The 26,547-nt window shown below is 41.6% G+C and overlaps 2 protein-coding genes across 5 annotated transcripts in view; one reads left to right on the plus strand and one right to left on the minus strand.

Moving 5' to 3' along the window:
• CDK2AP1 (cyclin dependent kinase 2 associated protein 1) overlaps positions 1-4,831 on the plus strand; it is a 34,877-nt gene extending 30,046 nt beyond the window's left edge. For all 3 annotated transcript variants that reach the window (XM_073627233.1, XM_073627214.1, XM_073627224.1), the window contains one exon: positions 1,752-4,831. In XM_073627233.1, coding sequence (XP_073483334.1) covers positions 1,752-1,819 — 68 coding nt within the window. In that variant the 3' untranslated portion in view covers positions 1,820-4,831. The remainder of the gene's footprint in view (positions 1-1,751) is intronic.
• Positions 4,832-10,102: 5,271 nt separating this feature from the next.
• On the minus strand, positions 10,103-25,797 carry MTRFR (mitochondrial translation release factor in rescue). 2 transcript variants are annotated; one of them, XM_073627248.1, is made up of 3 exons: positions 25,731-25,797; positions 19,291-19,557; positions 10,103-10,693 (listed from the first exon to the last, which is right to left on the minus strand). In XM_073627248.1, the coding sequence occupies exons 2-3, from the start codon at positions 19,546-19,548 to the stop codon at positions 10,478-10,480; spliced, it is 474 nt and encodes a 157-aa protein (XP_073483349.1). In that variant the 5' UTR covers positions 19,549-19,557; positions 25,731-25,797; the 3' UTR covers positions 10,103-10,477. The 2 variants fall into 2 exon arrangements, with proteins under 2 accessions (XP_073483349.1, XP_073483359.1); XM_073627258.1 differs by lacking the exon at positions 25,731-25,797 and adding an exon at positions 25,471-25,712.
• Positions 25,798-26,547: the final 750 nt, after the last annotated feature.

The following is a 26,547-nucleotide window of genomic DNA, read 5'->3' on the forward strand; positions in this document are numbered from 1 at the left end:
TGATACGATACATAAAATCGCACATATTTGGATTTTGAAATGATGATAATAATAATAATAATAATGATAATAGCAATGTATTAAAACAATAGAACATTAAAGCATACAAACATAAGAACATAAACATAAAACCATAAAAAAGCCTTGTCAGGTTGGTGGCTTACTACAAATAGTACTGTTTAGGGTGTTTTGTATAAGAAACATATGGAAGAAATTGATCATGCTTACACACACCTGTACAAATAGCTGTATAGATTCATATGAGAAAGATGCACATGAAACACATAAAACACATAGAGAAAACATTATATATATATATATATATATATATATATATATATATATACATACACACTATACAATGCACAAAAATATATCTCACCGCATTAGATATCATATTTTTTCATGCACAATGGGCATGCGCATGCGTGTCCATGCAACTATGCCAGCACATGAACAGCTGCACAAGAGCAAAAATGGGTGCAGGCACATATATATACATATATAAGCATGCGCATATGTACATGTACTTTTGCAGAGTATACATCCTATCTGCGGAGTGGAAATCATCAGTATATGTTAACTGATGGCAGGGGTAGTGCGTTGTGAATGTGTGCAACAAAACATATGGACCACGCATGCAGAGGAGTGTGTGTATATGTATGTATATATATATATATATATATATGTGTGTGTATATTATATATGTGTATATGTATATTATATGTATATATATATATATATTCTCTGTTTCATGTGCATCTTTCTCATGAATCTGTACATCTATTTGTACAGGTGTGTATGTAAGCATGATCAATTTCTTTCATATGTTTCTTATACAAAACACCCTAAACAATACTATTAGTAGTAAGCCACCAACCTGACAAGGCTTTTTTATGGTTTTATGTTTGTATGCTTTAATGTTCTATTGTTTTAATACATTGCTATTATCATTATTATTATCATTTCAAAATCCAAATATGTGCAATTTTATGTATCATAAAATTTTGAATTTGTACTTCAACTATACGTCTCCAGTCTGTACTGTGTAGCATACATTCTCTATGTGCTCCGTACTATACATATATGATTTTTATTTCATTTAGAGCGCTTTGATATGGACTGGTATGGAGCTAAGGAGAACTAATTATTCATCACATGATATATCTCCCAACTAGCCACTCCTCTCCATGTGTATATATGTTGGTCTACTTGTTTACACAGACTGTGTTCCTGTTCTCAAGGCTCTGATGAAGAGGTTATCCTCGAAACGCGTCGGCCTATTTTTTAATATTTGCCTTTGCATGGGCATGTCCCACTTTTAACCTTTTTAAGTGCATATTTTGTAACCTAATTCTTACGAAACGTAGTATATATTTCTCTCATGTATGTATTCCATTGTACATGAATAAACTGTATGATTTTAATGTAAGCGTTTGATCACGCGCCTTCCATTCACCCGTCCCACACGGCCTGAAGCTGGATACCTGTCAAAACTAGGTACCCGCTGCCCCCAAACCCAAATGTGGCATGTCAGGGGATAAGAAGTACTTAAAGTGGAACTGCGCTTTATATATGCTCTGTCTAAAACTAAAAAAAAAAGTTTTGACTTAACAAAGCACACTTTTTAGAGATCCTTACAGGTTCCTGCTAGTTGTTGTGTTTGACTGCAGCTGTCTAGATTAATTTGTTCATGGCTTTATATACCTCACCTGTTTTTTTTTTTTTTTGTTTTTTTTTGTTTTTTTTAGGAATTATCCATGCAAGGGGCTTGGTACGAGAATGCTTGGCTGAGACAGAACGAAATGCAAGATCCTAGCTGTGCCCAATACCACACATCTAAAGCATACAAAGATATTTCTTTCTGGATTTTTAAACCTTCAGGGCAGTCTTTCTGATTATTTAGCTAGAGGGAGCTGTATCATTCTTCAGGAGCCCTCTAATGTACTGTAAAGCTGCTAATCCTACGATGCAATTTTTACTAGTAAACAGAATTTCCATATATATTTAAAAGTATTGCTGACTCTTTCAGATTCTTTTTCTAAGAGTCCAAGGAAATTCATGATGTTTTGCATCATAAGCTGCAATATATTTTCCTTACCTTCCTGGTAGGTTTATATCCAGGTTACATCAGTGTTTACGTGTTAAAATTAGAGGCTTCATATTTTGTGTTTTGCTTTTTCAAGAACAAGGGATTTTCTTAAATTTTTTTGCATTTATACTTCTTTTGGTTAAAGGACCAATAAACCGAATCTGCATATAAACCTGAGTTGCCAGAAAAAAAAGATCTCATATTACAAGTTCATATTTATGGGGTGAGGTAAATGGCCAATCACTTTTGGCGAGACTTTGATGAAACCGGTTTGAATGTGGTTCAAATTACTTTTGTTTTTCTAAAGTGTATGCCTGCACCACTCTCCTTATCCACCTACCTTCTCTATTGAGCAATGAGCTGGGCTCAATTAACTATATGGAGCACTCCTAACAGCAGACATTCCAGAGGGCAGTTATAGCTTGCCTGCCTATGAACATATAAAATACACAAAGTGTATGTATAGCCAAACATTTAAAACATTTTTTAGATAGAGTAGGGAAGGTGTTAAAACCCCTTTTTGAATGTATTTGTTTTGTATTCTGTGTCGTGTTGGGGACATTTCCCTTCACTTCCTGTAATGGAGATAGAATAGGAAGTGATGGAAATTTCCCTCCCTAGAATAGGTGTCCCACTTTAGAGATTTACCTTTTTCCTTCTGCTCTGTGGACAACTGTAACCGTTTGGGTTCCTGAACAGTTTCTGTTTCAGTGACAATAGCCAACAGGACAAATAGAGATGTTGAATCTCCCTAGTAGGAAATAGAAACCAATACAGATTTGAGACAGATTCTAACCCACTCTACTCAAAACTTTAAGGCCCGGTTCACACCTATGCAAATTGGATGCAGCCCACACCGCATCCAATTTGCATGACATTTTAAAAATAAGTTTATTTGAAAGAGGCTGGTTTACATATGTGCGTTGCATTCGCACGCCGCATTGCCCAAAAAAGTGTGCATTTTCTGGGCATTGGGGTGCGAATTACGAGCACATTATCTTCTATGGGAACACATCTGATTCGCAGATGCATTCCGTTGTGAACAGGATAAAATCCTGATCTGATGTAAACCTGACTTGATACTGATGCAATCCTGACCTGATCCTGATCAAAAACTGATGTGAAACACTGAACAACTACTTTGTCAATTAGCTGTGAAAACTGAGCTTCAATTTGCACCACACATGTGTGAACCCAGCCGAAAACATTTTGGCTATACTTTCACTTTAAAGCTACCAAACAGTAAAAATTTGGTGCTGAATGAAAACTGACTCGACCCAGTGGTTGGTTAATTACAGCCCTTTAACACTGATCTGTTTTTGATCAGTTTTTCAGTTCAAAAGAGCAGAAGAAAAATGCAAATCCTTTAAATCATATGGAACCGGTCCGTTGCATTTTTGCCTGCTTTCACACTGCTCTGTTGCAAAAACACAGATTCTCCCGTTTTTTTTTTGTTTTGTTTTTTTAACTGAAAAACTGATCAAAGATAGATCAGTGTGATAGGGCCCTAACATGAACCAAACATGCACAAAAAAATGCAGCAAGCAGGACTTTTAAAAATGCAACTGACTGGTGTGAGAAGTTCCATAGGATTTAAAAGGATGGAATTTTTCATGCATTTTTTCCACTTTTTTTTTTTAAGGAAAAATTGATCAGTTTGAAAGGTCCCTATCTCTGGGGTTCTGTTGGTGTAATTGACTGTCATGCGCTCCTGTTGCCTAATGCAGCCATTGCTATGATGCAGGGCAGCCAAAGTCATTGAGGTCTTGTTTGATAGTGTTTATATTCTTAACTGCCAAATATTAAGTACAGGAACCAGAGTCCATCCTGTTATGGTCTGCTATCCATACAGTAAATTCTAAGAGCCCTTTCACACTGATCAGTTTTTGAGTTTAAAAAAAGCAGAAGAAAAATGCATCCTTTTTAAATCTTTAACATTTTTAAAAGTCCTGCTTGTTTAATTTTTTGTGTGTGTTTCAAAACCGCACCAAAAATGCAGCTCCTCATTGAAATGAATAGAAAATGCATCAAAAACCCAAATGTGTTTTTTGAATCACATGTCAATGTTTTACAGGTGCATGCTGGGAGTCAGGCAACCAGAAAACGTGGCAGAAAGGAATCAAAAATGCATATGCATTTTTGACTTTTTTTTTTTTCAATGGAGCAGTGTGTCGGCAGCCTTAACTGCACTTAGGAATAAGAATTCTTGACTGAATAACATGAATTTTAAAAATATCTCCAGACAGTAGCACTTCAGAATACATAATTGTGAAAGTAACCTGTGTTGTAGGTTTAGTGGTCCTTTTATCTGTTATGGTAATTACTGTCAAATCATTTCTTGCTTGCCCTTAACATTATAAAGTTGTTTTCTTATTGTTTAAAAAAGATGTGGGATCAAGCCCTGATCAGTTTGGTGTTTAGGATGTTGGGATTTCTACAACAGAAGAAACTATAAAAAAAATACGTCACTTGTTACATTCAGCAAACCAATAGGTGGAAAGGGGCTGCACCACTGACCTATGCATCTGCATGTCTGTAAATGCTTTGCTAGCCATTCAACATGCATGGGGGTGATGACCTTTCTGCTAGCAGATATATATACCGTATATAACTGCCTCTTGGTTATTACTCTATATTCAGAATAGGCTGTTACTTGTTGGAGAAAAGCAACGAGTCTAACTATTTGCATCTTTGTATGTATTTATTACTTGATGTAATAAAGCTTATTTTCACTAAGGATTTGAACCGGTTTTATTAGTTTTTATATGATTCACATTGTACAGTAAATGGTTAAAATGGAGAATAGGAACAAGAAGTAAAGCTTAGGGAACATACGGTAGAATACATTTTTAGGACTGATGTAGTTTGTGTGTTTTTTTTTTTTTTTTTTTTTTTTTTTTTTTTTAACTTAAACTTGTAGGGCCTGTTTACACTATCAGACTACAGTAACACTTGTGGGTGCAATACAGTGGAATTCTTTCTAAAATATATACAGTGGATATAAAAGGTCTACACGCCCCTGTTAAAATGTCAGGTTGATGTAAAAAAAATGAGACAAAGATGAATCATTTTAGATTTTTTTTTTCACCATTTAATGTGACCTAAAAACTGTACAACTCGGTTGAACAACAAACTGAAATCTTTTAAGTGGAGGGAAGTAAAAATAAAATAATATGGTTGCATAAGTGTGCACATCCTTACACTAATACTTTGTTGAAGCACCTTTTGTATTTATTACAGCACTCAGACTCATACCCAAAAAGACTATCAGCATGGTACATCTTGACTTGGCAATATTTGCCCACTCTTCTTTGCAAAAACATTCCAAATCTGTCCGATTGTGAAGGCATTTCCTGTGCACATTCCTCTTCAGATCACCCCACAGATTGTCAATCGGATTCAGGTCTGGGCTCTGGCTGGGCCATTCCAAAACTTTAATCTTCTGGTGAAGCCATGCCTTTGTTGATTTGGGTGTATGTTTTGGGTCGTTCTAATGCTGAAAGATGAAGTTCCTCTTCATGTTCAGCTTTCTAGCAGAAGCCTGAAGGTTTTGTGCCAATATTGACTGGTATTTGGAACTGTTCATAATTCTCTCTACTTTTGACTAAGGCCCCTGTTTCAGCTGAAGAAAAACAGCCCCAAAGCATGCTGCTGCCACCACCATGCTTCACTGTGGGTATGGTGTTCTTTGGTGATGTGCAGTGTTGTTTTTGCTCCAAACCTGTCTTTTGGAATTCTAGCCAAAAAAGCTCAACCTTGGTTTGAACTTTTGGGACCATAACATATTTTCCCACATGCTTTTGGGAGACTTCAGATGTGTTTTTGCAAAATTTAGCCAAGCTTGGATGTTTTTCTTCGTAAGAAAGGCTTCCATCTTGCCACTCTACCCCATAGCCCAGATATATTAAGAATATGGGAGATTATTGTCACATGTACCACACAGCCAATACTTTCCAGATATTCCTGCAGCTCCTTTTAATGTTGCTGTAGGCCTCTTGGCAGCCTCCCTGACCAGTTTTCTTCTCGTCTTTTCATCAATTTTGGATGGATGGCCCTGACAGTTTCAAGGTATATCTAATGCCTTGGAAATTCTTTTGTACCCTTCTCCTGACTGATACCTTTTAACAATGAGATCCCTCTGATGCTTTGGAAGCTCCTTGGCTTTTGCTGTAGGATGCAACTGAAAATGTCAGGAAAGACCTACTAGAACAGCTGAACTTTATTTAGGGTTAATCAGAGGGACTTTAAATGATGGCAGGTGTGTACTGACTACTATTTAACATGAGTTTGAATGTGATTGCTTAAATCTGAGCACAGCTACAACCCCAGTGTGACTTGTACAACCTCATTATTTTAGTTTTTAGTTTTACTTCCCCTCCCTAAAAAAAATTCAGTTTGTTTTTCAATTGAGTTGTACAGTTTATAGGTCACATTAAAGGTGGAAAAAGATCTGAGATGATTTATCTTTGTCTCATTTTTTTTTTTTTTTTACATCACAGAAACCTGACATTTTAAAAGGGGTGTGTGGACTTTTTATATCTATTGTATAAAAAGACATACAATAATGCAGCTCTGTAATCATTAAGGCTGATGTCAGACAGGAATTTCTGCACTAGATAAAAATTGCCAGTGTCAAGAATGCTAAACCCAGCAAAAGGTTACCTGTCTGGATTCACTCCCTCACTAGCTGAGGCAGCGAAACGTTGCTCCTATTGCTGGAGATCAAGGTTCAGCATCATTCGAGCCTCTATGTGACCTGGTATTTACCTCCTGCTGTCCCTGTACAGCAGGGCTGTAGTGTGAGGGGAAAAAAAAGCCGCACAAAGCCAATCAGTTCATGTTCTGGCAAGAAGCGTGTTGATGGGAAGAGAAAGCAGAGATAAGCTCATCTCTGTGCTGCTTCCTCTTTCACTGCAAATATTCATTAACACCTCTGTCCCTCTCAACATGCTTACAGTGGGGATGGAAAGTATTCAGACCCCCTTAAATTTTTCACTCTGTTATATTGCAGTCATTTGCTAAAATCATTTTATTTCCTCATTAATGTACACACAGCACCCCATATTGACAGAAAAACACAGAATTGTTGACATTTTTGCAGATTTATTAAAAAAGAAAAACTGAAATATCACATGGTCTTAAGTATTCAGACCCTTTGCTCAGTATTTAGTAGAAGCACCCTTTTGATCTAATACAGCCATGAGTCTTTTTGGGAAAGATGCAACAAGTCTTTCACACCTGGATTTGGGGATCCTCTGCCGTTCCTCCTTGCAGATCCTCTCCAGTTCTGTCAGGTTGGATGGTAAACGTTGGTGGACAGCCATTTTTAGGTCTCTCCAGAGGTGCTCAATTGGGTTTAAGTCAGGGCTCTGGCTGGGCCATTCAAGAACAGTCAGAGTTGTTGTGAAGCCACTCATTCCTTATTTTAGCTGTGTGCTTAAGGTCATTGTCTTGTTGGAAGGTAAACCTTCGGCCCAGTCTGAGGTCCTGAGCACTCTGGAGAAGGTTTTCGTCCAGGATATCCCTGTACTTGGCCGCATTCATCTTTCCCTCGATTACAACCAGTCGTCCTGTCCCTGCAGCTGAAAAACACCCCCACAGCATGATGCTGCCACCACCATGCTTCACTGTTGGGACTGTATTGGACAGGTGTTGAGCAGTGCCTGGTTTTCTCCACACATACCTCTTAGAATTAAGGCCAAAAAGTTCTATCTTGGTCTCATCAGACCAGAGAATCTTATTTCTCACCATATTGGAGTCCTTCAGGTGTTTTTTTAGCAAACTCCATGCGGGCTTTCATGTGTCTTGCACTGAGGAGAGGCTTCCGTTGGGCCACTCTGCCATAAAGCCCCGACTGGTGGAGGGCTGTAGTGATGGTTGACTTTCTACAACTTTCTCCCATCTCTCGACTGCATCTCGAGCTCAGCCACAGTGACCTTTGGGTTCTTCTTTACCTCTCTCACCAAGGCTCTTCTCCCCCGATAGCTCAGTTTGGCCGAACGGCCAGCTCTAGGTTCTGGTCGTCCCAAACGTCTTCCATTTAAGGATTATGGAGGCCACTGTGCTCTTAGGAACCTTAAGTGCAGCAGAAATATTTTTGTAACCTTGGCCAGATCTGTGCCTTGCCACAATTCTGTCTCCTGAGCTCTTCAGGCAGTTCCTTTGACCTCATGATTCTCATTTGCTCTGACATGCACCGTGAGCTGTAAGGTCTTATATAGACAGGTGTGTGGCTTTCCTAATCAAGTCCAATCAGTATAATCAAACACAGCTGGACTCAAATGAAGGTGTAGAACTATCTCAAGGATGATCATAAGAAATTGGCAGCACCTGAGTTAAATATATGAGTGTCACAGCAAAGGGTCTGAATACTTAGGACCATGTGATATTTCAGTTTTTCAATAAATTTGCAAAAATGTCAACAATTCAGTGTTTTTCTGTCAATATGGGGTGCTCTGTGTACATTAATGAGGAAAAAAAATGAACTTAAATGATTTTAGCAAATGGCTGCAAAATAATAAAGAGTGAAAAATGTAAGGGGGTCTGAATACTTTCCGTCCCCACTGTATGTGTAAATAACATTAAAAAACACAGAATAAAGTCTTTAAATTCCCAATTAGAACAAGTGCACAGTCTGTGCTCCCACACTCACCACAGATGCTTGACCCTCTGCTGTTAAGCTAAAGAGTTAGAGGCTTTTGGATTTGGATTTCCCCTCCCGGATTCTTCCGTTTTGCTCTGGCTCTTCTCTGGTATCCTTCTCCTGGACCATTAATTGCCTCCAGAGATCAGCCAATGCCACTCAGTTGTAAAATTCAGTACTGGAATTCCTCAGCCATGCCCACCAGAGATTTTTGACCCTCTGCTGTTGAGCTTGGATCCCCCCTCTGGCCCCTTTAAGAAGTCCTGCACCTAATTAATTTAAGGCTTGCAACAGTTTTGTTAAGATTACCAAAAAATGATACAGATTCAGGTGGTTTCTATTAGTGCTAGGTTTAGAATGTGTCACTATAGCGGTGACAAATTCCAAAAAAATGACCGCTAGTTTGTAGTTAATTAAGACCAACTACCTGTAACAACACCACCACATAATGTTTTTTGTAGAATATAATCTTACTGGGCATGAAGACCCCCACTGCTCCCCAAGACTGGAGATTTGTGGGAGGGGCACTAAAAACTTTGGTTGAAAAGCATTTTTAGAACCCCCCCAATAACCTTCAAAGACAGTGGATGTGGTGTATACATTTCGAGGTTGTGATGCTTTGCTTCATGCCCGAAGCAAAAACTAATCACTCCTAACACGTGACCCATTCAAGTTAATGGGAAAATGACCCAAAAGCAAAATAACATGGTTGAAACAGTCTCAAAAGGGCTCAGAGCATGGATTGCTTTTTAGTGGCGCAGCAGCTTAAATGCAAGCTTAGGTCTGATTGATGGGTATACTAGACTTGCTAGGCTTTATTTAATTCTTTCTTCTGTAAAATACAGCATGGAGGCAGTAACAGTTGTGTTTTAGAATAGGTCTCCTGTATCACAATAGGGGTTTCAGGATTACCAGATTTCTGACAAAAGGAAGAAGGGTGGACTTTTGCAATATAGCAAAGTAGGATTAAAAACTAAAGCACTGAGCAGGTAGTTTTTGCTCACTGTATGAATATATTTCCATACTGAATATAGTGTACCTGTAGAGCAGAATACCAGCCAAAAGTGTTTGGGTTTTGGATAGATCATGGAAGCGTTAGAACTATTGTTAAAGAATATGTAAACCCAACATTTCATTTTCCTGATATGTGCCTGCTGTATCATGTACTTGTATGAGAAAGTATCCTGTTCTTTTTGTACTGCTCCATATATGTGAAATCTCTGGTGTTCCTGCCAGTCCCACTGCTTTCCTACTAAAACCTTATCACACTAGGCATGAGAGCACAGGATGGTCAGTTCTATAGCTATGCTCTCCTCCAATGATCAGACTTGTCCTTTTTATATTGGTATTATTTAGCTGCACATGCATTTAATGAAACATATTTATATTTTATTTGAGACAGAACAAGATGTAAATTCAATCAAAAGGAAAAATATTATTCACAAACAGTTTAAAATCTATATGACATTCTTAATTTGTGCCCAGCTCAGATCTGACTGCAGCTTGTCAACAGATTGGCAGCAATGTACAGACATGATTGAACTGACAACACAGTATTTTCTGTTGTTTGGTATGGAAACAATATGATGGAGCTTTGATAATATGTACCATACCTTCAGGATCATCCCCACATACTCAGTTTGGTAATGAATACCATGTTCATCTGTTTTATCCACTGTTTTTTTTTTTTAATCAAAGAACAAGTCAATCAGCCTACGATCCACGTGTGTACGTCCACTTTATTATTTGGTATTTTCTAAGCTTTTCATCTCCTTGAGAAGCCTTTTCTTTTCTAGCGTTTCCCTGGATTTTTTCTGCTTTTCTTGTTTCTTTCTTCTTGCTTCTTCTTTTTCCTTGATAACATCACTGTTTTCTCCTTTATACAAAACATCCAGTTTTTCCCTGAGAATGCCTCTTGCTTTCATACGATTTATCTCCAAAGACCTCGTCTGATGGCACTAAACAAATAGTTTTCTTTTAGTTCAGAACAGTTAACATTCTATTTCAATGAGACAGTAATATACTGTTTTATACCTGTACCCAAAAGATATATTTTATTATTATTGGTAGGCTAAATTAGAACGTAGGAGAAGTTCGGGTTTTTGTTTTCAAAAATCATACATGCCTAGGTGGATGCAGCATCATTCCGATGCTGCATCTGTCCCCTGCTGGCTCTAAGACTGAGAACCGAGTGATGAAAGACTTATGATCGCTTGGTTCTCAGAGCTCCTTGCACAGTGAGCTGGTAACTGTCAGTCTCTGTTCTGCCACCCCGTGCTCACTGGAGTGCTGGGCTGTGGAGGGGCTCGCTGAGAGGCTGAGCCAAGCGACGGCAGCCCGCTGTCTGCTGAGAACAGGTCACAGGAGTGCACTTCTGTGATCCAAAGGAGAGGTAAAGACAAATGAGCTTTGGCTGTACTTCTTTCTCCTTTAACGTAGCTCTAAAGCCAAAATACAATTTTTTTCATTTTGGGTAGAGTAGGGGAGGGTTAAAACCTGAGAACTAAGCAATCACCTGGCTGCTGGTTGCTCAGTTCTTGCTGGAGTGCTGAGCAGGTGCAGCTGGCTCACGCTCTGAGGGGCGAGGTAAGAATGCTTTAACTACTTCAATACAGGGCACTTAAACACCTTCCTGCCCAGACCAATTTTCAGCTTTCAGCGCTGTCGAAGTTTGAATGGCAATTGCGCGGTCATCCAACACTGTACCCAAACTAAATTTTTATCATTTTGTTCCCACAAATAGAGCTTTCTTTTGGTGGTATTTAATCACTTCTGCGGTTTTTATTTTTTGCGAAACAGATAAAAAAAGCCCGAAAATTTTGAAAAAAATAAAAGTTTTGCTTTTGTTTAAAAATTTTGTAAATAAGTAAGCTTTCTCTTTCACTGATGGGCACTGATAAGGCGGCAGCAATGAGGTGGCACCAATGAGCGGGCACTGATGATGGGCACTGGTAGGCGGCACTGATGGATGGCACTGATATGCAGCACTGATGAGCATTGATAGGCGGCACTGATGGGCACTCATGGGTGGCACTGGTGGGCACTGTTAGGTGACACTGGCACTAAAAGGCTGCACAGATGGGTTCTTATGGGTGGCACTGATAGGCATCCCTGGTGGCACTGGCAGTGGTAGGCATTGGAGTGGGCACTGACTGGCAGCTGCCTTTGCACAGATCAGTATTTCCCTGGGGGTCTAGGGGGCATACCTGGTGGTCCAGTGTGGCTGGTTTCCCTGGTGGTCCTGGGTAGGATCCGAGGGGGGGCTGTGCTGATAAACAATCAGCACGGACCCCCACTGTCAGGAGAGCAGCCGATCAGCTCTCCTCTACTCGCGTCTGTCAGACGCGAGTGAGGAAAAGCCGATCACTGGCTCTTCCTATTTACATCGTGATCAGCCGTGGTTGGACACGGCTGATCATGTGGTAAAGAGTCTCCGTCAGAGACTCTTTACCTAGATCGGTGTTGCGGGGTGTCAGACTGACACCCCGCAACAACGATCGCCGCGATGCACGCCCTTCGGGGGCGCGCAGCGGCTCAATATCCTGCGGATGTCATATGACGCCCAGTCAGGATATTGAAACCACTTTGCCGCCGTCATTCTGCTATATGGCGGGCGGCAAGTGGTTAAAAAATAAATATTTTAATTGTTTATCAATTTACAAAATGCAAAGTGAGCGAACAGAGCAAAATCTAAATCATATCAATATTTGGTGCGAGTACCCTTTGGCTTCAATAGAATCAATTCTTACACTTGCACAATGTCAGTGGTTTTGTAGGATAAAAATTAAGCGTACAATTACCAATTTTACCAAGTAGGTGTCAATGATCATTATTTGTATATGTAGATTGAAATACAATCATCAACAGAAACGGCTGTGTAGGAGGCTTAAAACTGGGTGAGGAACAGCCAAACTCTGCTAATAAGGTGAGGTTGCGGAAGACTGTTTCATGCCACTGGTTATGCACAATGGCAATACTAAACAGTAACAAGACACAAGGGGGGGTTATTTACGAAAAGCAAATCCACTTTGCACTACAAGTGCAAAGTGCAAAGTGCACTTGAAATTGCACTTGGAAGTGCAGTCGCTGTAAATCTGAGGGATAGATCTGAAATGAGGGGAAGCTCTGCTGATTTTATCATCCAGTCATGTACAAGCTAAAATGCTGGTTTTTATCCTCCTTGCATGTCCCTCTCGGATCTACATCTAAATAACCCACATGGTAGTTATATTCCATCAGCAAGGTATCTCCCAGACAAGGATTTCAAGCAGACTGGGGATTCAAGATGTGCTGGTCAGGCTCTTTTGAAGAAGCACAAAGGGCAACGTTATGGACCGTAGTGGTTGGTCATGGAAACTTAATGCACCATGCTTATTTCCCTTCAACATCAGAGGTTCTCCAGCAGTGCTATCAGCGGTGTCAGTAGTTTTTATTTATTTATTTTCACAGCCCTGTTGTGGGGCTTTGGTGAGATATCAGGGGTCTAAACAGACTCCAGATTGCCTCACTTTTGAGACAGAGAAAGGAGACTTGAGGACAAAGTCCTCAATCTCCATCTTTGCAGCTTCAGCTGCACAGAATGGATGAACAGGAAGAGCTCTGTACAGCCTCCCTGTTCGTTAACAAACTGAAGTATAGTAAACACAAATTACTATGCTTCAGTTATGAATGAACACAGTGAGTAATGGCATAGAGTGGGAGGAAGAGTCTTCAGGAGCCTGTTCATTGCACCTGCAATCTACTCATTATGGTTTCAATGCTTTTCAAGCTCATTTGCAAAAAATAATAAACGCACATTTTCTTCTGCAAATGTGGGTACATTTTACATGCTGATACAGTTAAAACCCTCCAAATCATTTCTCTTCACAAGATTTTGCATATTTGCTTCCCAATGAAGCCACTCGCACATGCCCTATTCACGACCTATCCTCGGCAAGTGCCTTACCAAGATAATGTAATCTATTTATAGGCGCTTCATGAAACCCCATTGGACAAGCGACTTCAGATAAGGTTGTTCTCTTTTTTTAATGTGACACCTTTTTTTTTTTCTTCAGCTTCATCATAATGGTTTATTAAAGAGTGATTATTAAAGTGGAGTTCCACCCCCCCCCCCAAAAAAAAAAAAAAATTAGTAATGTTCTTAAAAAAAAAAAAAAACATTTGGAGAATTTTTTTTTTTACTCACCTCTAAATGCCTGTTGCTAGGGGGTCCCTCGTAGTCTGCCTCCTTTGGTGCAGGGAGGGAGATCGCCTCTCCACCCTCCCTCTTGTCAATCATCTGGGACACGTGACCGGTCCCAGATGATTGCGGGGTCAGTGATGGCGTGCGGCTCGCTCACAGTTGAAATGCCGGTGCCGACGAGGGGGGGGGTATGAGCGGGGCTGCGATCCCCCGCATCGCTGGACCCCGGGACAGGTAAGTGTCCAATTAAAAGTCAGCAACTGCAGTATTTGTAGCTGCTGACTTTTAAGTTTTTTTTTTCTTTTTTAAATGGGAACTCCACTTTAAGCACTTTATTATATATATAGCTGCTGTATGGCCTTTTAAATGGGGCAGTGTGCAGGCTTTTCTTCCACTGACTTTACTGGTTAGTGTTTTTTTTAATTAATTTTTTATTTTTTAATTCATCAAAGTAATTTTTTCCAAAAAAATTTAATTTGAAAGATCGCTGCGCAAATACAGTGTGACACATTATATTGCAACAACCACCATTTTATTCTCTAGGCCAGTGATGGCGAACCTTGGCACCCCAGATGTTTTGGAACTACTTTTCCCATGCTGCTCATGCACTCTGCAGTGTAGTTTGAGCATCATGGGAAATGTAGTTTCAAAACATCTGGGGTGCCAAGGTTCGCCATCGCTGCTCTAGGGTCTCTACTAAAAAAAATATATATAATGTTTGGGGGTTCTAAGTAATTTTCTAGCAAAAAAAACTTGAAACCAACAAATGTCAGAAAAAGGTTTAATGTTTAAGTGGTTAAACTCTCTTCATTTACACACAAGTCTATTCCATTGACAAATTGTTACAATGTTTACACTAATGCCCTGTACACACACGCAGAATTTTCGTAGGAAAATTCCACCAGCAAAAGTCCGATGGAACATGCACACGGTCGGAATTTCCGACCAGAAGCTCACATCGGACTTTTGCTGCCGGAATTTCTGCTCGTGTGTACGGGGCATTAGTTCCATTGCTAAAGTACGTTGTGATTCTTGGCAGACTGCTCGTTTTTTTCTTCCTTTCTTTTGACGGCTGTGGCTTCAGAAGAGCAGAGAAAATTCTTTGCATAGACAAATCGTGAAACACTTTTGTCAAGATCGCAATGGGGGAAAAAAAAAATCGCGATAACGATTCTTGACAATTAATCGTGCAGCTCTAGCACATGCACACATCATGTGTCTGCCTAATCAAAAAGGAAATTACCGGGCTGGGAATGAGTAATGGCGTGAAATTTAAATGGCACACGAGGTATGCCCAGCCACCAGAGATAAGCCCAGAGACTGTCTGTCTCCTGGATACAGTGCCCAGCCATAGCCACAGCTGCTCATATGACAAAAAATCTCTAATGCCGCGTACACACAAGCGGACTTTCCGGCGGACCGGACTCTGGCGGACAATTCGATCGTGTGTGGGCTTCAGCTGACTTTTTTCCCCAAAAGTCCGACAGACCTAGAAATAAAACATGTTTCAAATCTTTCCGACGGACTCGAGTCCGGTCGAAAAATCCGCTAGTCTGTATGCTAGTCCGACGGACGAAAACCGACGCTAGCTATTGGCTATCAACTTCCTTATTTTAGTCCAGTCGTACGTCATCACGTACGAATCTGTTGGACTTTGGTGTGATCGTGTGTAGGCAAGTCCATTCGTTTGAAAGTCCGGCGGACCTACACTGCAAAGTCCGTCGGAAAGACTGTCGGACCTAGCCCGTTGAAAACTCCGCTTGTGTGTACACAGCATTAGGGCCAGTTCACACCATAGAAAAGCAGCCCGGATGCGTTCTGAATGCTTTTTTGCATGTGCATTTTTGATGCGTTCTGGTGCATTCCCCCCCCCTTTTTTTTTCCCCTTAAGGGTCAGTTCACACCACATGCAGTCCAATCCAATGTGTTTTTTTTCTGCATCAAAAATGCATGAAAAGTAGGTTATGTGGTTCTCAATGGCATAGTTCACACCAGTGCTTGCAGTTCCAGAAAAAAAAAGTAGAAGATGCTGCATTTTTCCTGCATTTGACTGTACTGGAATGCTATAAAACGCATAAAAATGCACCGGAACACACCAAAAACGCACTGGAACACACATGTCCTTATTTTAGGTTAAGAAAAAAGAGGGGGGAAAAAAATACACTGGCATGCATCAAAAACGCGCATGCAGAAAAGCATCTGGAACGCATCTAGACTGCGTTTCTATGGTGTGAACTGGCCCTAAATAAGGACACGTGTGTTCCAATGCGTTCCATTGCATTTTTCATGCGTTTTACCGCGTTCCAGTACAGTTCAGTGCAGAAAAAATGCAGCATGTTTGACTTTTTTTTCTGGAACACACTAAAACTGACCGCACTGATGGGAACTATGCCATTGAAAACCATATAACCTACTTTCCATGCATTTTTGATGCAGAAAAAACTGCACTGGACTGCATGTGGTGTGAACTGGCCCTTAAAGAGAAACAGTCAAAATATTCTCACAATAAGCAAGTCTTCAGAGACGGGTGACAGAAACTGCCACAGCTCTGGTCCCAACAGCAAGGAATCCAGAGATAACTGGTCTGACATAAATAGTGGAGTCCTGTACTAACTGAATCACAGGTGTTGACAGAGAATTCTTTGAAACGCAAGCAAAAATACAGCAGAGGTAGGAGATAACTGTTCTCCTGAGGACACTAAGCGTATCTGGAGGCTGGCCTTCAGTTTTGTGTCTAGTGTCCTTTTCTCCTTCAGGCTACAGTATAACCCTAGATTGAATATCATCAATAAGCTGTGTCCCTCAATGGACGATAGAAAAAATTACTCATGCAGTGAAAGGGTTAAAGTATACCATGTATCCAATTCTACAGTACCTCTCCATAGCGGCTGTTGTAAGTTCCTTACATTTCTCATGTCACTGCTCTCTAGCAATCTCCAGATAGCAGCTGTGTAAAAATCCACATTTCTATAATTCACTTTTACTTGCTTCATCTTTTTTTTTTTTTTTCCCCATTGGTTAGAATTATTTCTGTTTACTATTGATTGGCTGACATTGTATTTAAACAGACTGTATGGGACCTGACTTTACCTTCACAATTCTGATTAACTCAACTATGATCTAGGGACTCCTGAGATTTGTGAGGCGGGGAGCATACATCAGCCTATATGCCCATTTTGACAGGCGTGCAGGGACAAGTGTGTGTCCGCAAACAAACACTGTCTTCGTTTGGGGCAATGCATTCATCCCTGCATGCCCATCAAAGTAGAACATGCAGCGGTGTCCATACAGCCGCTGCATCCCCATTCAGTAACATAGGCTGCCTGCAAAGCAGCTCTGGGTGGCTCCAAATGTCTAAACAAACACCTTATTCTCACTGTAAGGGCCTCTGCGTGAATGAGGGCTAAAGCTGAACTTCAGTTTAGAAGATTTCTACAAGAACTATCATCCTTTAGGACATTGGATACACTTAAATTACAGGTAAGTTATGTGATTGCAGTGGTAGCAAAAAAATTAAATAAACTTTAGCTTTAAATAGAAAAATTAGAGCCTTCTTCCCCAGGCCCTCACAGTAAAATAAGATGGGTCTGGCCAGAGAAAAATATCATACTGTCTGATTCCTATCTTCAAGTTCACATATGTGTGCGCGCTATGGGGTTGGTAGTGAGGAGATAAAAAACATTAGGTTGGCTCTGTGCAGTTTAAAGTGTCTTTTATTGTTATTTAATAGTCTGCTTATCCTTCTTCACATAAGGAAATTGAGAAGCTGTATAAATAGGGAGCTAAGGAAAAAAAGAGGTTTTGTGCTTTTGCCATGGGGATTTTTCTCCCCGCCTAACGCAACTAAATAGTACTTAACGTACATTAGGTCAAGTGGTCATCAACATGTCAATGAAAGCGGAACCTGGCTTTACCAGAAAAAAAAAAGAGTGAGAGTATAAACCTAGACCCATACAGGTAAACAGGTCAGAGTGATTAGACTGACCGTTACATTACTAGAAACTATCAGTAATAATCATTGAAAAAAATCTTATGGAGAACTGAAAAAAGCTTATGAAAATAAATATACCATGGCTGATAATATAAATAAATAAATAAATAAATAAAAGTTGCATTCAAAGTGTTCCTATAGCTAAAACGTCTTATACCTTACTCCTTTCCCAGCGTTAAGGTAATAAGCGGTTTGCCATTTGTTGTAACCCCCATTCCCCCAGCACTTAGCTGAGTCCTGTACTGATTCAACTCTGTGCCCGTCTACAGGTCTTCTCCCCTGTCTTTCTCTTTTCACGGGAGGATCAGGCGGTAACGGGAGCCATTCCTGCTGCTGTCAATGAAATCCTGTGAGCAGAGATTGGGGGGGGGGGGGGGGGGGCACACACAGCTCGGCCTCCATAGAGGCTTGCTATGGAGGCAGACACAGAGGAGGAGAAGCCAAGATCGCCCCTCCGCAGAGGAGGAGGTTAAGGGCCACTCTGTGCAATACCACTGAACAGAGCAGGTGAGTATAGTGTTTATTATTTTAATTTTAAAAAGTGCCTTTAAAAATGCTTTTACTGCATAGCAAAGTATAAAATGTGAATATCTGACTTTCAAAAGTATAAATACATGTAAAATTTTATTCGTGTTCAAAATGATAACTTCGCTAATCCTAAAAGTAAAGTAGGGGAGTTTAGAGGGTGTTTTCTGAACGCCCCAAAATCACATCACAAAAACGCTGAGCGCTGTTAAAGCTAGACGCATTTAGCACTTCAGCCTTCATTTATTTCAACGGCCAGAATCAATTAAAATTCTGCTGATCAATGAAATAAATAAACGCCCACACTCCAAGCACTGCTAAATTTGCCTAAGCTGATTTTCTCCTGTCAGGATAAACAGTGTTTACAAGAAACCAGTGCACATGAAGCCTTATACACAGATACCCAACTTGCAGGCCTCCTGACTTGCTTCTGTAGCCCAAAGATCAATATCTTTAGCTTTCCTTTTATTCCCCTTAGCTAAGGTCTGGCCTGGAAAATGAGATGCCAACCTGCAATTCAGTGTTCGCTGCAACTGGCATCTGCCATGTTCTAACGAGCAATACTAGTGTGGTTGTACACTATGGTAGACACAATTGACGTTGCGTTTTCTAATAATACATTTAACACATCACCCTTTGGAAGACTATGGGACCAATCTTTTAAATTCAGGATGCTCGCCAATCTTCTAATAAATATTAGTGTTGTTCACCAAAGGGGACACTCCGCATTGTTCAAGAAACAATCCTTCTTGGATCCTATGTAGTTATGGACCTTGCAAGCACCAAACCTATAGCTGTGTCTTACTCTGCACCCAGTCAACATTTCTTTAATAAAAGTTTACTTGTATAAATGTTACCTTGACAACAATTCCAGATGGAATATGCTTTAGCACTACACAGTTATTGGTTTTATTAGTAGCTTGTCCTCCTGGACCATCTCCTCGAACAAACTGTTCTAATAACTCCTTCTCATTTAATTCTATTAGATCCATGGTTGAACTCTTTTTTCCTGCTCTCTGGGTCATTACACTTGCACTCAGTGGACTCAAGAACTTGAGCTGCCGACTCCATGGTTTCCAAGACAGCTGAGATAAACAGAAAATGACAGAAGCCATGGATCACACCTGTATAATAAAGAACAAATATTAATAATAAATATCTAAGAATAGGGTCTACTGATCCCACTTACAAATACATATAAGTTATTGAGAACCAAGTAAGTGTACCAGTATATATTCAGATTCTAGTCTTAAATTGTTTTTAGATTATATGTCTAAGTACCCATAGGGATTTATAAACTTGGTTTGTAAACATTGGCATTTAAAAACATTTGAAGTGAACACCAGTAAATATTTTAGTTTTGTTTGCATAGCATGGAAAAAGGTTACAACCTCTGCTAAAGAAGAACATCGGTCCTCTTTCTTAGATTAACTGCTTCCGGACCGCCTCACGCCAATATACGTCGGCAGAAGGGCACGTACAGGCAGAATCACGTACCTGTACGTTGCCCTTTAAGGGGCGGCTTGCAGGCACGCGCGCCGCCTGCCGGGAGCTTCGTGAGCATGATCGCGGGTCCCGCGGATACCCGTGATCGTCTCACGGAGAGGAAGAACAGGAAAATGCTAATGTAAACAAGCATTTTCCCGTTCTGCCTAGTGACACTGTCACTGATCACAGCTCCCTGTAATCAGTTGATCAGTGTCGTGTCACACACAGCCCCCCCAGTTAGAATCACTCCCTAGGACAGACTTAACCCCTACAGTGCCACCTAGTGGTTAACCGCTTCACTGCCAGTCACATTTACACAGTAATCAATGCATTTTTAATTGCACTGATCACTGTATAAATGTGAATGGTCCCAAAATCGCACCAAAAGTGTCCGATCTGTCCACCATAATGTCGCAGTCAGGATAAAAATCGCTGATCGCCACCATTACTAATAAAAAAAAATTAATAAAAATGCCATAAAACTATCCCCTATTTTGTAAATGCTATAACTTTTGCGCAAACCAATCAATAAGCACTTGTTGCGATTTTTTTTTACTGAATATATGTAGAAGAATACTTATCGGCCTAAACTGAGGAAAAAAGTTTTTTTTATATATATTTTTTTGGGATATTTATTATAGCAAAAGTAAAAAATAATGCTTTTTTTTTTAATTGTCGCTATTTTTTTGTTTATAGCGCAACAAATAAAAACTGCAGGGGTGATCAAATACCACCAAAAGAAAGCTCTATTTGTGGGAAAAAAAGGACGTCAAATTTATTTGTGAGCCATGTCGCACGACAGCGCAATTGTCAGTTAACCAGTTGCCGACCGCCACACGCCGATTTACGTCGGCACAATGGCACAGGCAGGCATAAGGGCTTACCTGTACGTCCCTGCCTGCCCGCGGGCAGGGGGGTCCGATCGGACCCCCCCGGTGCCTGCGGCGGTCGGATTCTAGTCAGGGGCGATCAGAGGTGAGGGGGAGGCCACACATTCGTGGCCACCCCCTCGCGATTGCTCCTGGTGAATGACAGGCTTCCTCGGCTTCTGTAATGTAAACAAAAGCGGAGGAAGTGATGTCATCTCTCCTCGAGCCGGTCTTTTCGTTCCGGCGCCGAGGAGAGAAGACATCAATGTGAGTTTGCATAACACTACACTTACAGTAGAACACGCAGGCACACTTTTCACCCCCCATCACCCCCCTGTACCCCCTGTCACAGTGACACCAATAGCAGTTTTTTTTTTCTGATTATTGCATTGGTGTCAGTTTGTGACAGTTATAAGTGGTAGGGCAGTTAGGGTTAGCCCCCTTTAGGTCTAGGGTACCCCCCTAATAAAGTTTTAACCCCGTGATCACCCCCCGTCGCCAGTGTCACTAAGCTATTGTTTTTCTGATTGCTGTATTAGTGTCACAAGTGACGCTAGTTAGGGAGGTAAGTATATAGGTTCGCCGTCAGCGTTTTATAGTGTCAGGGACCCCTATATACTACCTAATAAAGGTTTTAACCGCCTGAATGCTCCCTAGTTAACCCTTTCACCAGTGATCACGTATAAGTGTTACGGGTGACACTGGTTAGTTAGTTTGTTTATTATAGTTTTAGGGCAACCCGGCATTCATGTGGAAACAGTTGATTTTACGCCACTTGATTTTTATTTGCTGTTTTTCACCGAAGATCTCTATAGATCTATTGTGAACCAAAGCAATTTGTACGCTGGTCAACACATCGCCACTATTCCCCAGTCCTCCCTTGCCAGAGATTGGAGACCAATTACGGTTTCCGAATTTAAGATCTTTCTGGGCCTTTCCCTCCTCATGGGCATAAACAAAAAAAAGTGAGTTGCGGTCATATTGGTCCACTGACCCAATTCACCATATGCCCGTGTTCTCTGCTTCAATGGCCAGGGCACGATACGAGCAGATTTTGTGGTTCATGCACTTCAACAACAATGAACTCTGTGTCCTCGTGGAGACCCTGAATACGATCGGCTCTACAAAATTCGGCCCCTCGTAAACCACTTCAACCAACGTTTTGCAGACTTGTTTACTCCCCATCAAGTTGTCTGCGTTGATGAGTCCCTGATTAAGTTTTCTGGCCGCTTGTCATTCAAACAGTACCTTCCCAGCAAACGTGCCAGATACGGGGTCAAGATGTATAAGCTCTGTGACAGGGCCACAGGCTATACATAGAGTTTTATGGTTTACGAGGGCAAAGATAGCCACGTAGAGCCGACAAACTGCCCTGACTACATAGGAAGCGCTGGCAAGATTGTGTGGGACTTGGTGTCACCCTTATTTGGAAAGGGGTACCATTTATATGTGGACAATTATTACACAAGCGTTCCACTTTTTAGTCACCTTTTTTATCATCAGATTGGAGCATGTGGCACCGTGTGACCTAATCGCGGGGGCTTTCCTCAGCTGCTTGTAGATTCCCGTCTTAGGCTGGGGGAGAGAGCCTGCTTGCAGTGTAATAATTTGCTCGCTATGAAGTCGAGGGATAATAAGAATGTTTTAGTTCTTACCTCCCTTCATGCAGACACGACGGTCCAAATTACTACCGCGACTGGTGTTGTGGAGAAACCCCTCTGTGTCCATGAATATAACCTCAATATGGGAGCGGTGGACCTCAACAACCAGTTGTTGGCGCCGTACCTAGTTGCCCATAAGGCCAGACGCTGGTATAAAAAAGTGTCTGTATAATTATTTCAATTGCCTTTCTTGAACGCTCATGTGCTATACAGAGCTTCAGGACGGACTGGATCCTTCCTTAAATTCCAGGAAGAGATCGTCAGAGCCCTTCTGTTTCCAGACAGTGCTCCACCTCACCATCCCCAACCAAATGCAGTAAGCTGCATGAAAGGCATTTTCCTTATGTCCTCCCGAGTACCCCTACCCAACGAACCCCCCAAAGAAAATGTTGTGTCTGCAGAAAGCGCGGATATAGGCGTGACACCCGCTATTATTATCCCTCTTTTCCTGACAATCCTGGTCTTTGCATTGGTGAATGTTTTGAACGCTACCATACACTAGTTAAGTATTAGCGTAGGGTACAGCATTGCACAGACTAGGACACACTTTCACAGGGTCTCCCAAGATGCCATCACATTTTGAGAGACCCGAACCTGGAAACGGTTACAGTTACAAAAGTTGCAAAAAAAAGTGTAAAAAAAGAAAAAAAAAAAAAAAAAAAAAAAAAAACCACAAAAAAATATATAAAATAAAAAAAACAAAAATAGTTGTCGTTTTATTGTTCTCTCTCTAGTTCTGCTCTTTTTTACTGTATTCTATTCTGCAATGTTTTATTGTTATTATGTTTTTATCATGTTTGCTTTATAGGTATGCAATTTTTTTATACTTTACTGTTTACTGTGTTTTATTGTTAACCATTTTTTTGTTTCCAGGTACGCCATTCAGCTCCAGAGCGGATTTATTTATCTTGACAGCAACAGCGTTTGCTCCCACGATACATAAAGCCATGACTCCAGCGCTGTTGGAGGTGATTTCACCACCACAGTTACATACTTCAGCATATATGCCGAAGTGTGGGGGCAGCAGTGGGCGGAGGAGCGATTTGCTCCTACCTTTTGCGGGAGGATGCCCCCATGCTTCAGCATATATAAATGGTGCATGTATGCCCATCATTAGAAGTGGGTGGATGAAGGGAGGTATTCTAATGGTGGGCATACCCACCGATCAATCTATTTTTTTTGTTCAGCCCACAGGCTGCATGAAAAAAAAAGTTTACAATATATGCCCAACAAGACCAGCAACGTACTGGTATGTTGCTGGACTTTGAGTGGTTATACCAGAACAATGCCTGCAGGTTTAGGTATCATTCTTTTCAGCCAGCAGTCGGCTTTCATGTAAAAGCAATCCTAGCGGCTAATTAGCCTCTAGACTGCTTTTACAAGCAGTGGGAGGGAATGCCCCCTCCCCCCACCGTCTTCCATGTTTTTCTCTGGCTTTCCTGTCCCAACAGGGAACCTGAGAATGAAGCCGGTGATTCAGCCAGCTGACCATAGAGCTGATCAGAGACCAGAATGGCTCCAAACATCTCTATGGCCTAAGAAACCGGAAGCTACGAGTATTTCATGACTTAGATTTCGCCGGATGTAAACAGCGCCATTGGGAAATTGGGAAAGCATTTTATCACACCGATCTTGGCGTGGTCAGAGGAGAGATCTAGGGTCTAATAGACCCCAATTTTTTCAAAAAAGAGTACCTGTCACTATCTATTGATATCATAGGGGATATTTACATTCCCTGAGATAACAAATAAATAACAAATAAATAACCTGAAATAACCTTTTCTTCTTGGTGATGGACTCTTCCCAGCACTTTCCTTTGTGTGGACCTACACCTATTGGACTGTTTTTATCAAGATGTCATATTTTCTTAAACATTGCTACTTTTTATTAATTTTTAGCACTGCACTTTGTGATTTATATACATTTTATACTATCAGCTTTGTCTCCTACTGCCCGTGTGTGATTTATAAAAAAAAAAAAATGTAGTCTATACCTGATTTCATATGACTGGCCGCCTCTCTCCTCCCAACTGACGTCAGCGGGGGAATCTTTCCCATTGCACCTGGTCCAGCTAACCTGGAGGCCGGCGATCCCCTGCACTGACAGATCGCATTGCCGCTGTACCGGTATGGGTCTTTGAATTCCCTGCGGCTTTCTCTCCTCTTCACCTGCGGTCACAAGATGGGCTACGCGGGTTCTGATTGGTCAGCGTTGCCCATGTGTAGGCCCTGACCAATTAGAATTGCTCCTAAACATACATCCTGATGAGAAACGTTTTAAGATTTTAACGTTTTAAGATTAAGGCCCCTTTCACACCATGGAAGCGGAGTCCGCCTCGGTCCGCTGGCTCAGCGGGAGATCTCTCCGTTGATCTCTGCTGAGCCGGCGGATGACAGGTCCCTCTCTGCTCACTGAGTGGGGAGGGGCTTGTTAGGCGCCGCTGCTGCCTATGGAGAGATCGGATGAAAATGGACAGCATGTCCGTTTTCGTCAGATCTCACCTGATCCGAGCAGATCGGACCGGGTCAGATCCGCTGACAACCGTCGCTCCATAGGCTAACATGGAGCGCCCGTTCAGGTCCGCCTTCAAAACTGACAGGCGGACCTGAACGGTCCGATCGTGTGAAAGGGGCCTAAGCTGCGGGGGATTTCTAAGCCCTGGACGGCGAGGCAGCGACCAGGTCAGCGGGGCTGGGGGGAGGTGAGCAGGAGATCCTGTGTAAGTTCACCTTACAGATTTTTCTGTAAATTTCATAGTGTGTGTAAATGTGCTAGGGTATGTAACACTTACACCCCCCTCCACACTGACAGTTCTGCTTTCCAAATGTGCCCCCTGTGCTCCTTCATCCAGAATGTAGGCATTCTAATACAGGAGGTGTGTTACTGGCCAGATCACCAGGTGAAAATAGAGGGGGAAAATCCAAAAAACAGAAACCTAATGCAGCCATCACATGTAATCATTGGTAAGCTGCAATATATTACATTTTGGGTTTAATACCACTTTAGAAAAAAATCTTACTAAGCTAAACAAGGAGGCTGCTAACATCCCACTCTTATTGGCTGTCATGATAGTCCTCTGGTTGTCAATACTTTGAGTTGCTCTGAAAAGTGCAGATAAGAGTTCCCTGCAACTAGAAAGCATTGTAGCTCCTGGTTAGTCAGAAAGTCAGCAGTGGAGTGCTCGATGCCACAAAATCCAGCGTGTCACTCTGATCATAGTAATAATGAGAACATGAACAGCAGGAGATTCTTCCTGGCAATAAGACAACAATGACATACCCACAAGGCAGCGATCACTTCCCATCCACTAGAGAGGGACCCGGAAGTGATAGCTGTTAAAGACAGGAAGTGGGCGGAGCATACACAGAGTGCTCTGTAACCTCGGGGATGTTCTGGTTGTTGTAGTTTGGTGGATATGGGGTGGGGAAGTTCCGTGTTAGTAGTGCAGAGTTGTGTGCAGTGACAGTGTTGTAGGGGGTGCTGGGGGAGATAAGTGGCGGAGGGGTGCTGTGTTATTTATAAATAGGGGTGCATTGAGAGTATTACAAGGGTGCTGGGTTATTGAAGGTTGAAGGTGTCAATGGTGCAAGGTGGGGGCACAAGATGTCAGGATCACAGGGTGACATGAAAAGGGAGGAGGGGGAGTGCAGTTTGACTTCCAGGCAGTGACACTGAGGTGCTGGAAGATAAAGGAGAGGGTGGGGGCAGTTCTTCAGGATTACATGAAGTTGCTAAGTAAGGATGAGCTCCGGTGTGTTCGCACACTCCGCGTGCAGAGCCCGCCAGGAAGTCAGCACGGCGCTGCACTAATCACAGGCAGTGAGACATTTTCCCGATGTGTGGCTGCAGAGATCGGGAAATGTCTCACTGCCTGTGATTAGTGCAGCGCCGTGCTGACTTCCTGGCGGGCTCTGCACGTGGAGTGTGCGAACACGCCGGAGCTCATCCTTATTGCTGAGTGAGACTACAAGGTGACATGAGGGTGCTGGGTGCCTAGGTTTAGTATTAGTGACATAAGGGTTCTGGGTGACAGTGGGGTGCAGTTTCAGTATTATAAAGTGACATGAGGGTGCTGTGTGTCTAGGTTTATTATAAG

The sequence above is a fragment of the Aquarana catesbeiana genome, linkage group LG01, assembly GCF_042186555.1.
Source record: "Aquarana catesbeiana isolate 2022-GZ linkage group LG01, ASM4218655v1, whole genome shotgun sequence".
NCBI lineage: Eukaryota > Metazoa > Chordata > Amphibia > Anura > Ranidae > Aquarana > Aquarana catesbeiana.

Coding starts and splice junctions, on each gene's coding strand:
- MTRFR (XM_073627248.1), bottom strand. CDS start 19,548: ATGGCTTCTGTCATTTTCTGTTTATCTCAGCTGTCTTGGAAACCATGG. Junction 10,694..19,290: donor CATCTGGAATTGTTGTCAAG/GTAACATTTATA, acceptor CTATTTGTTTAG/TGCCATCAGACGAGGTCTTT.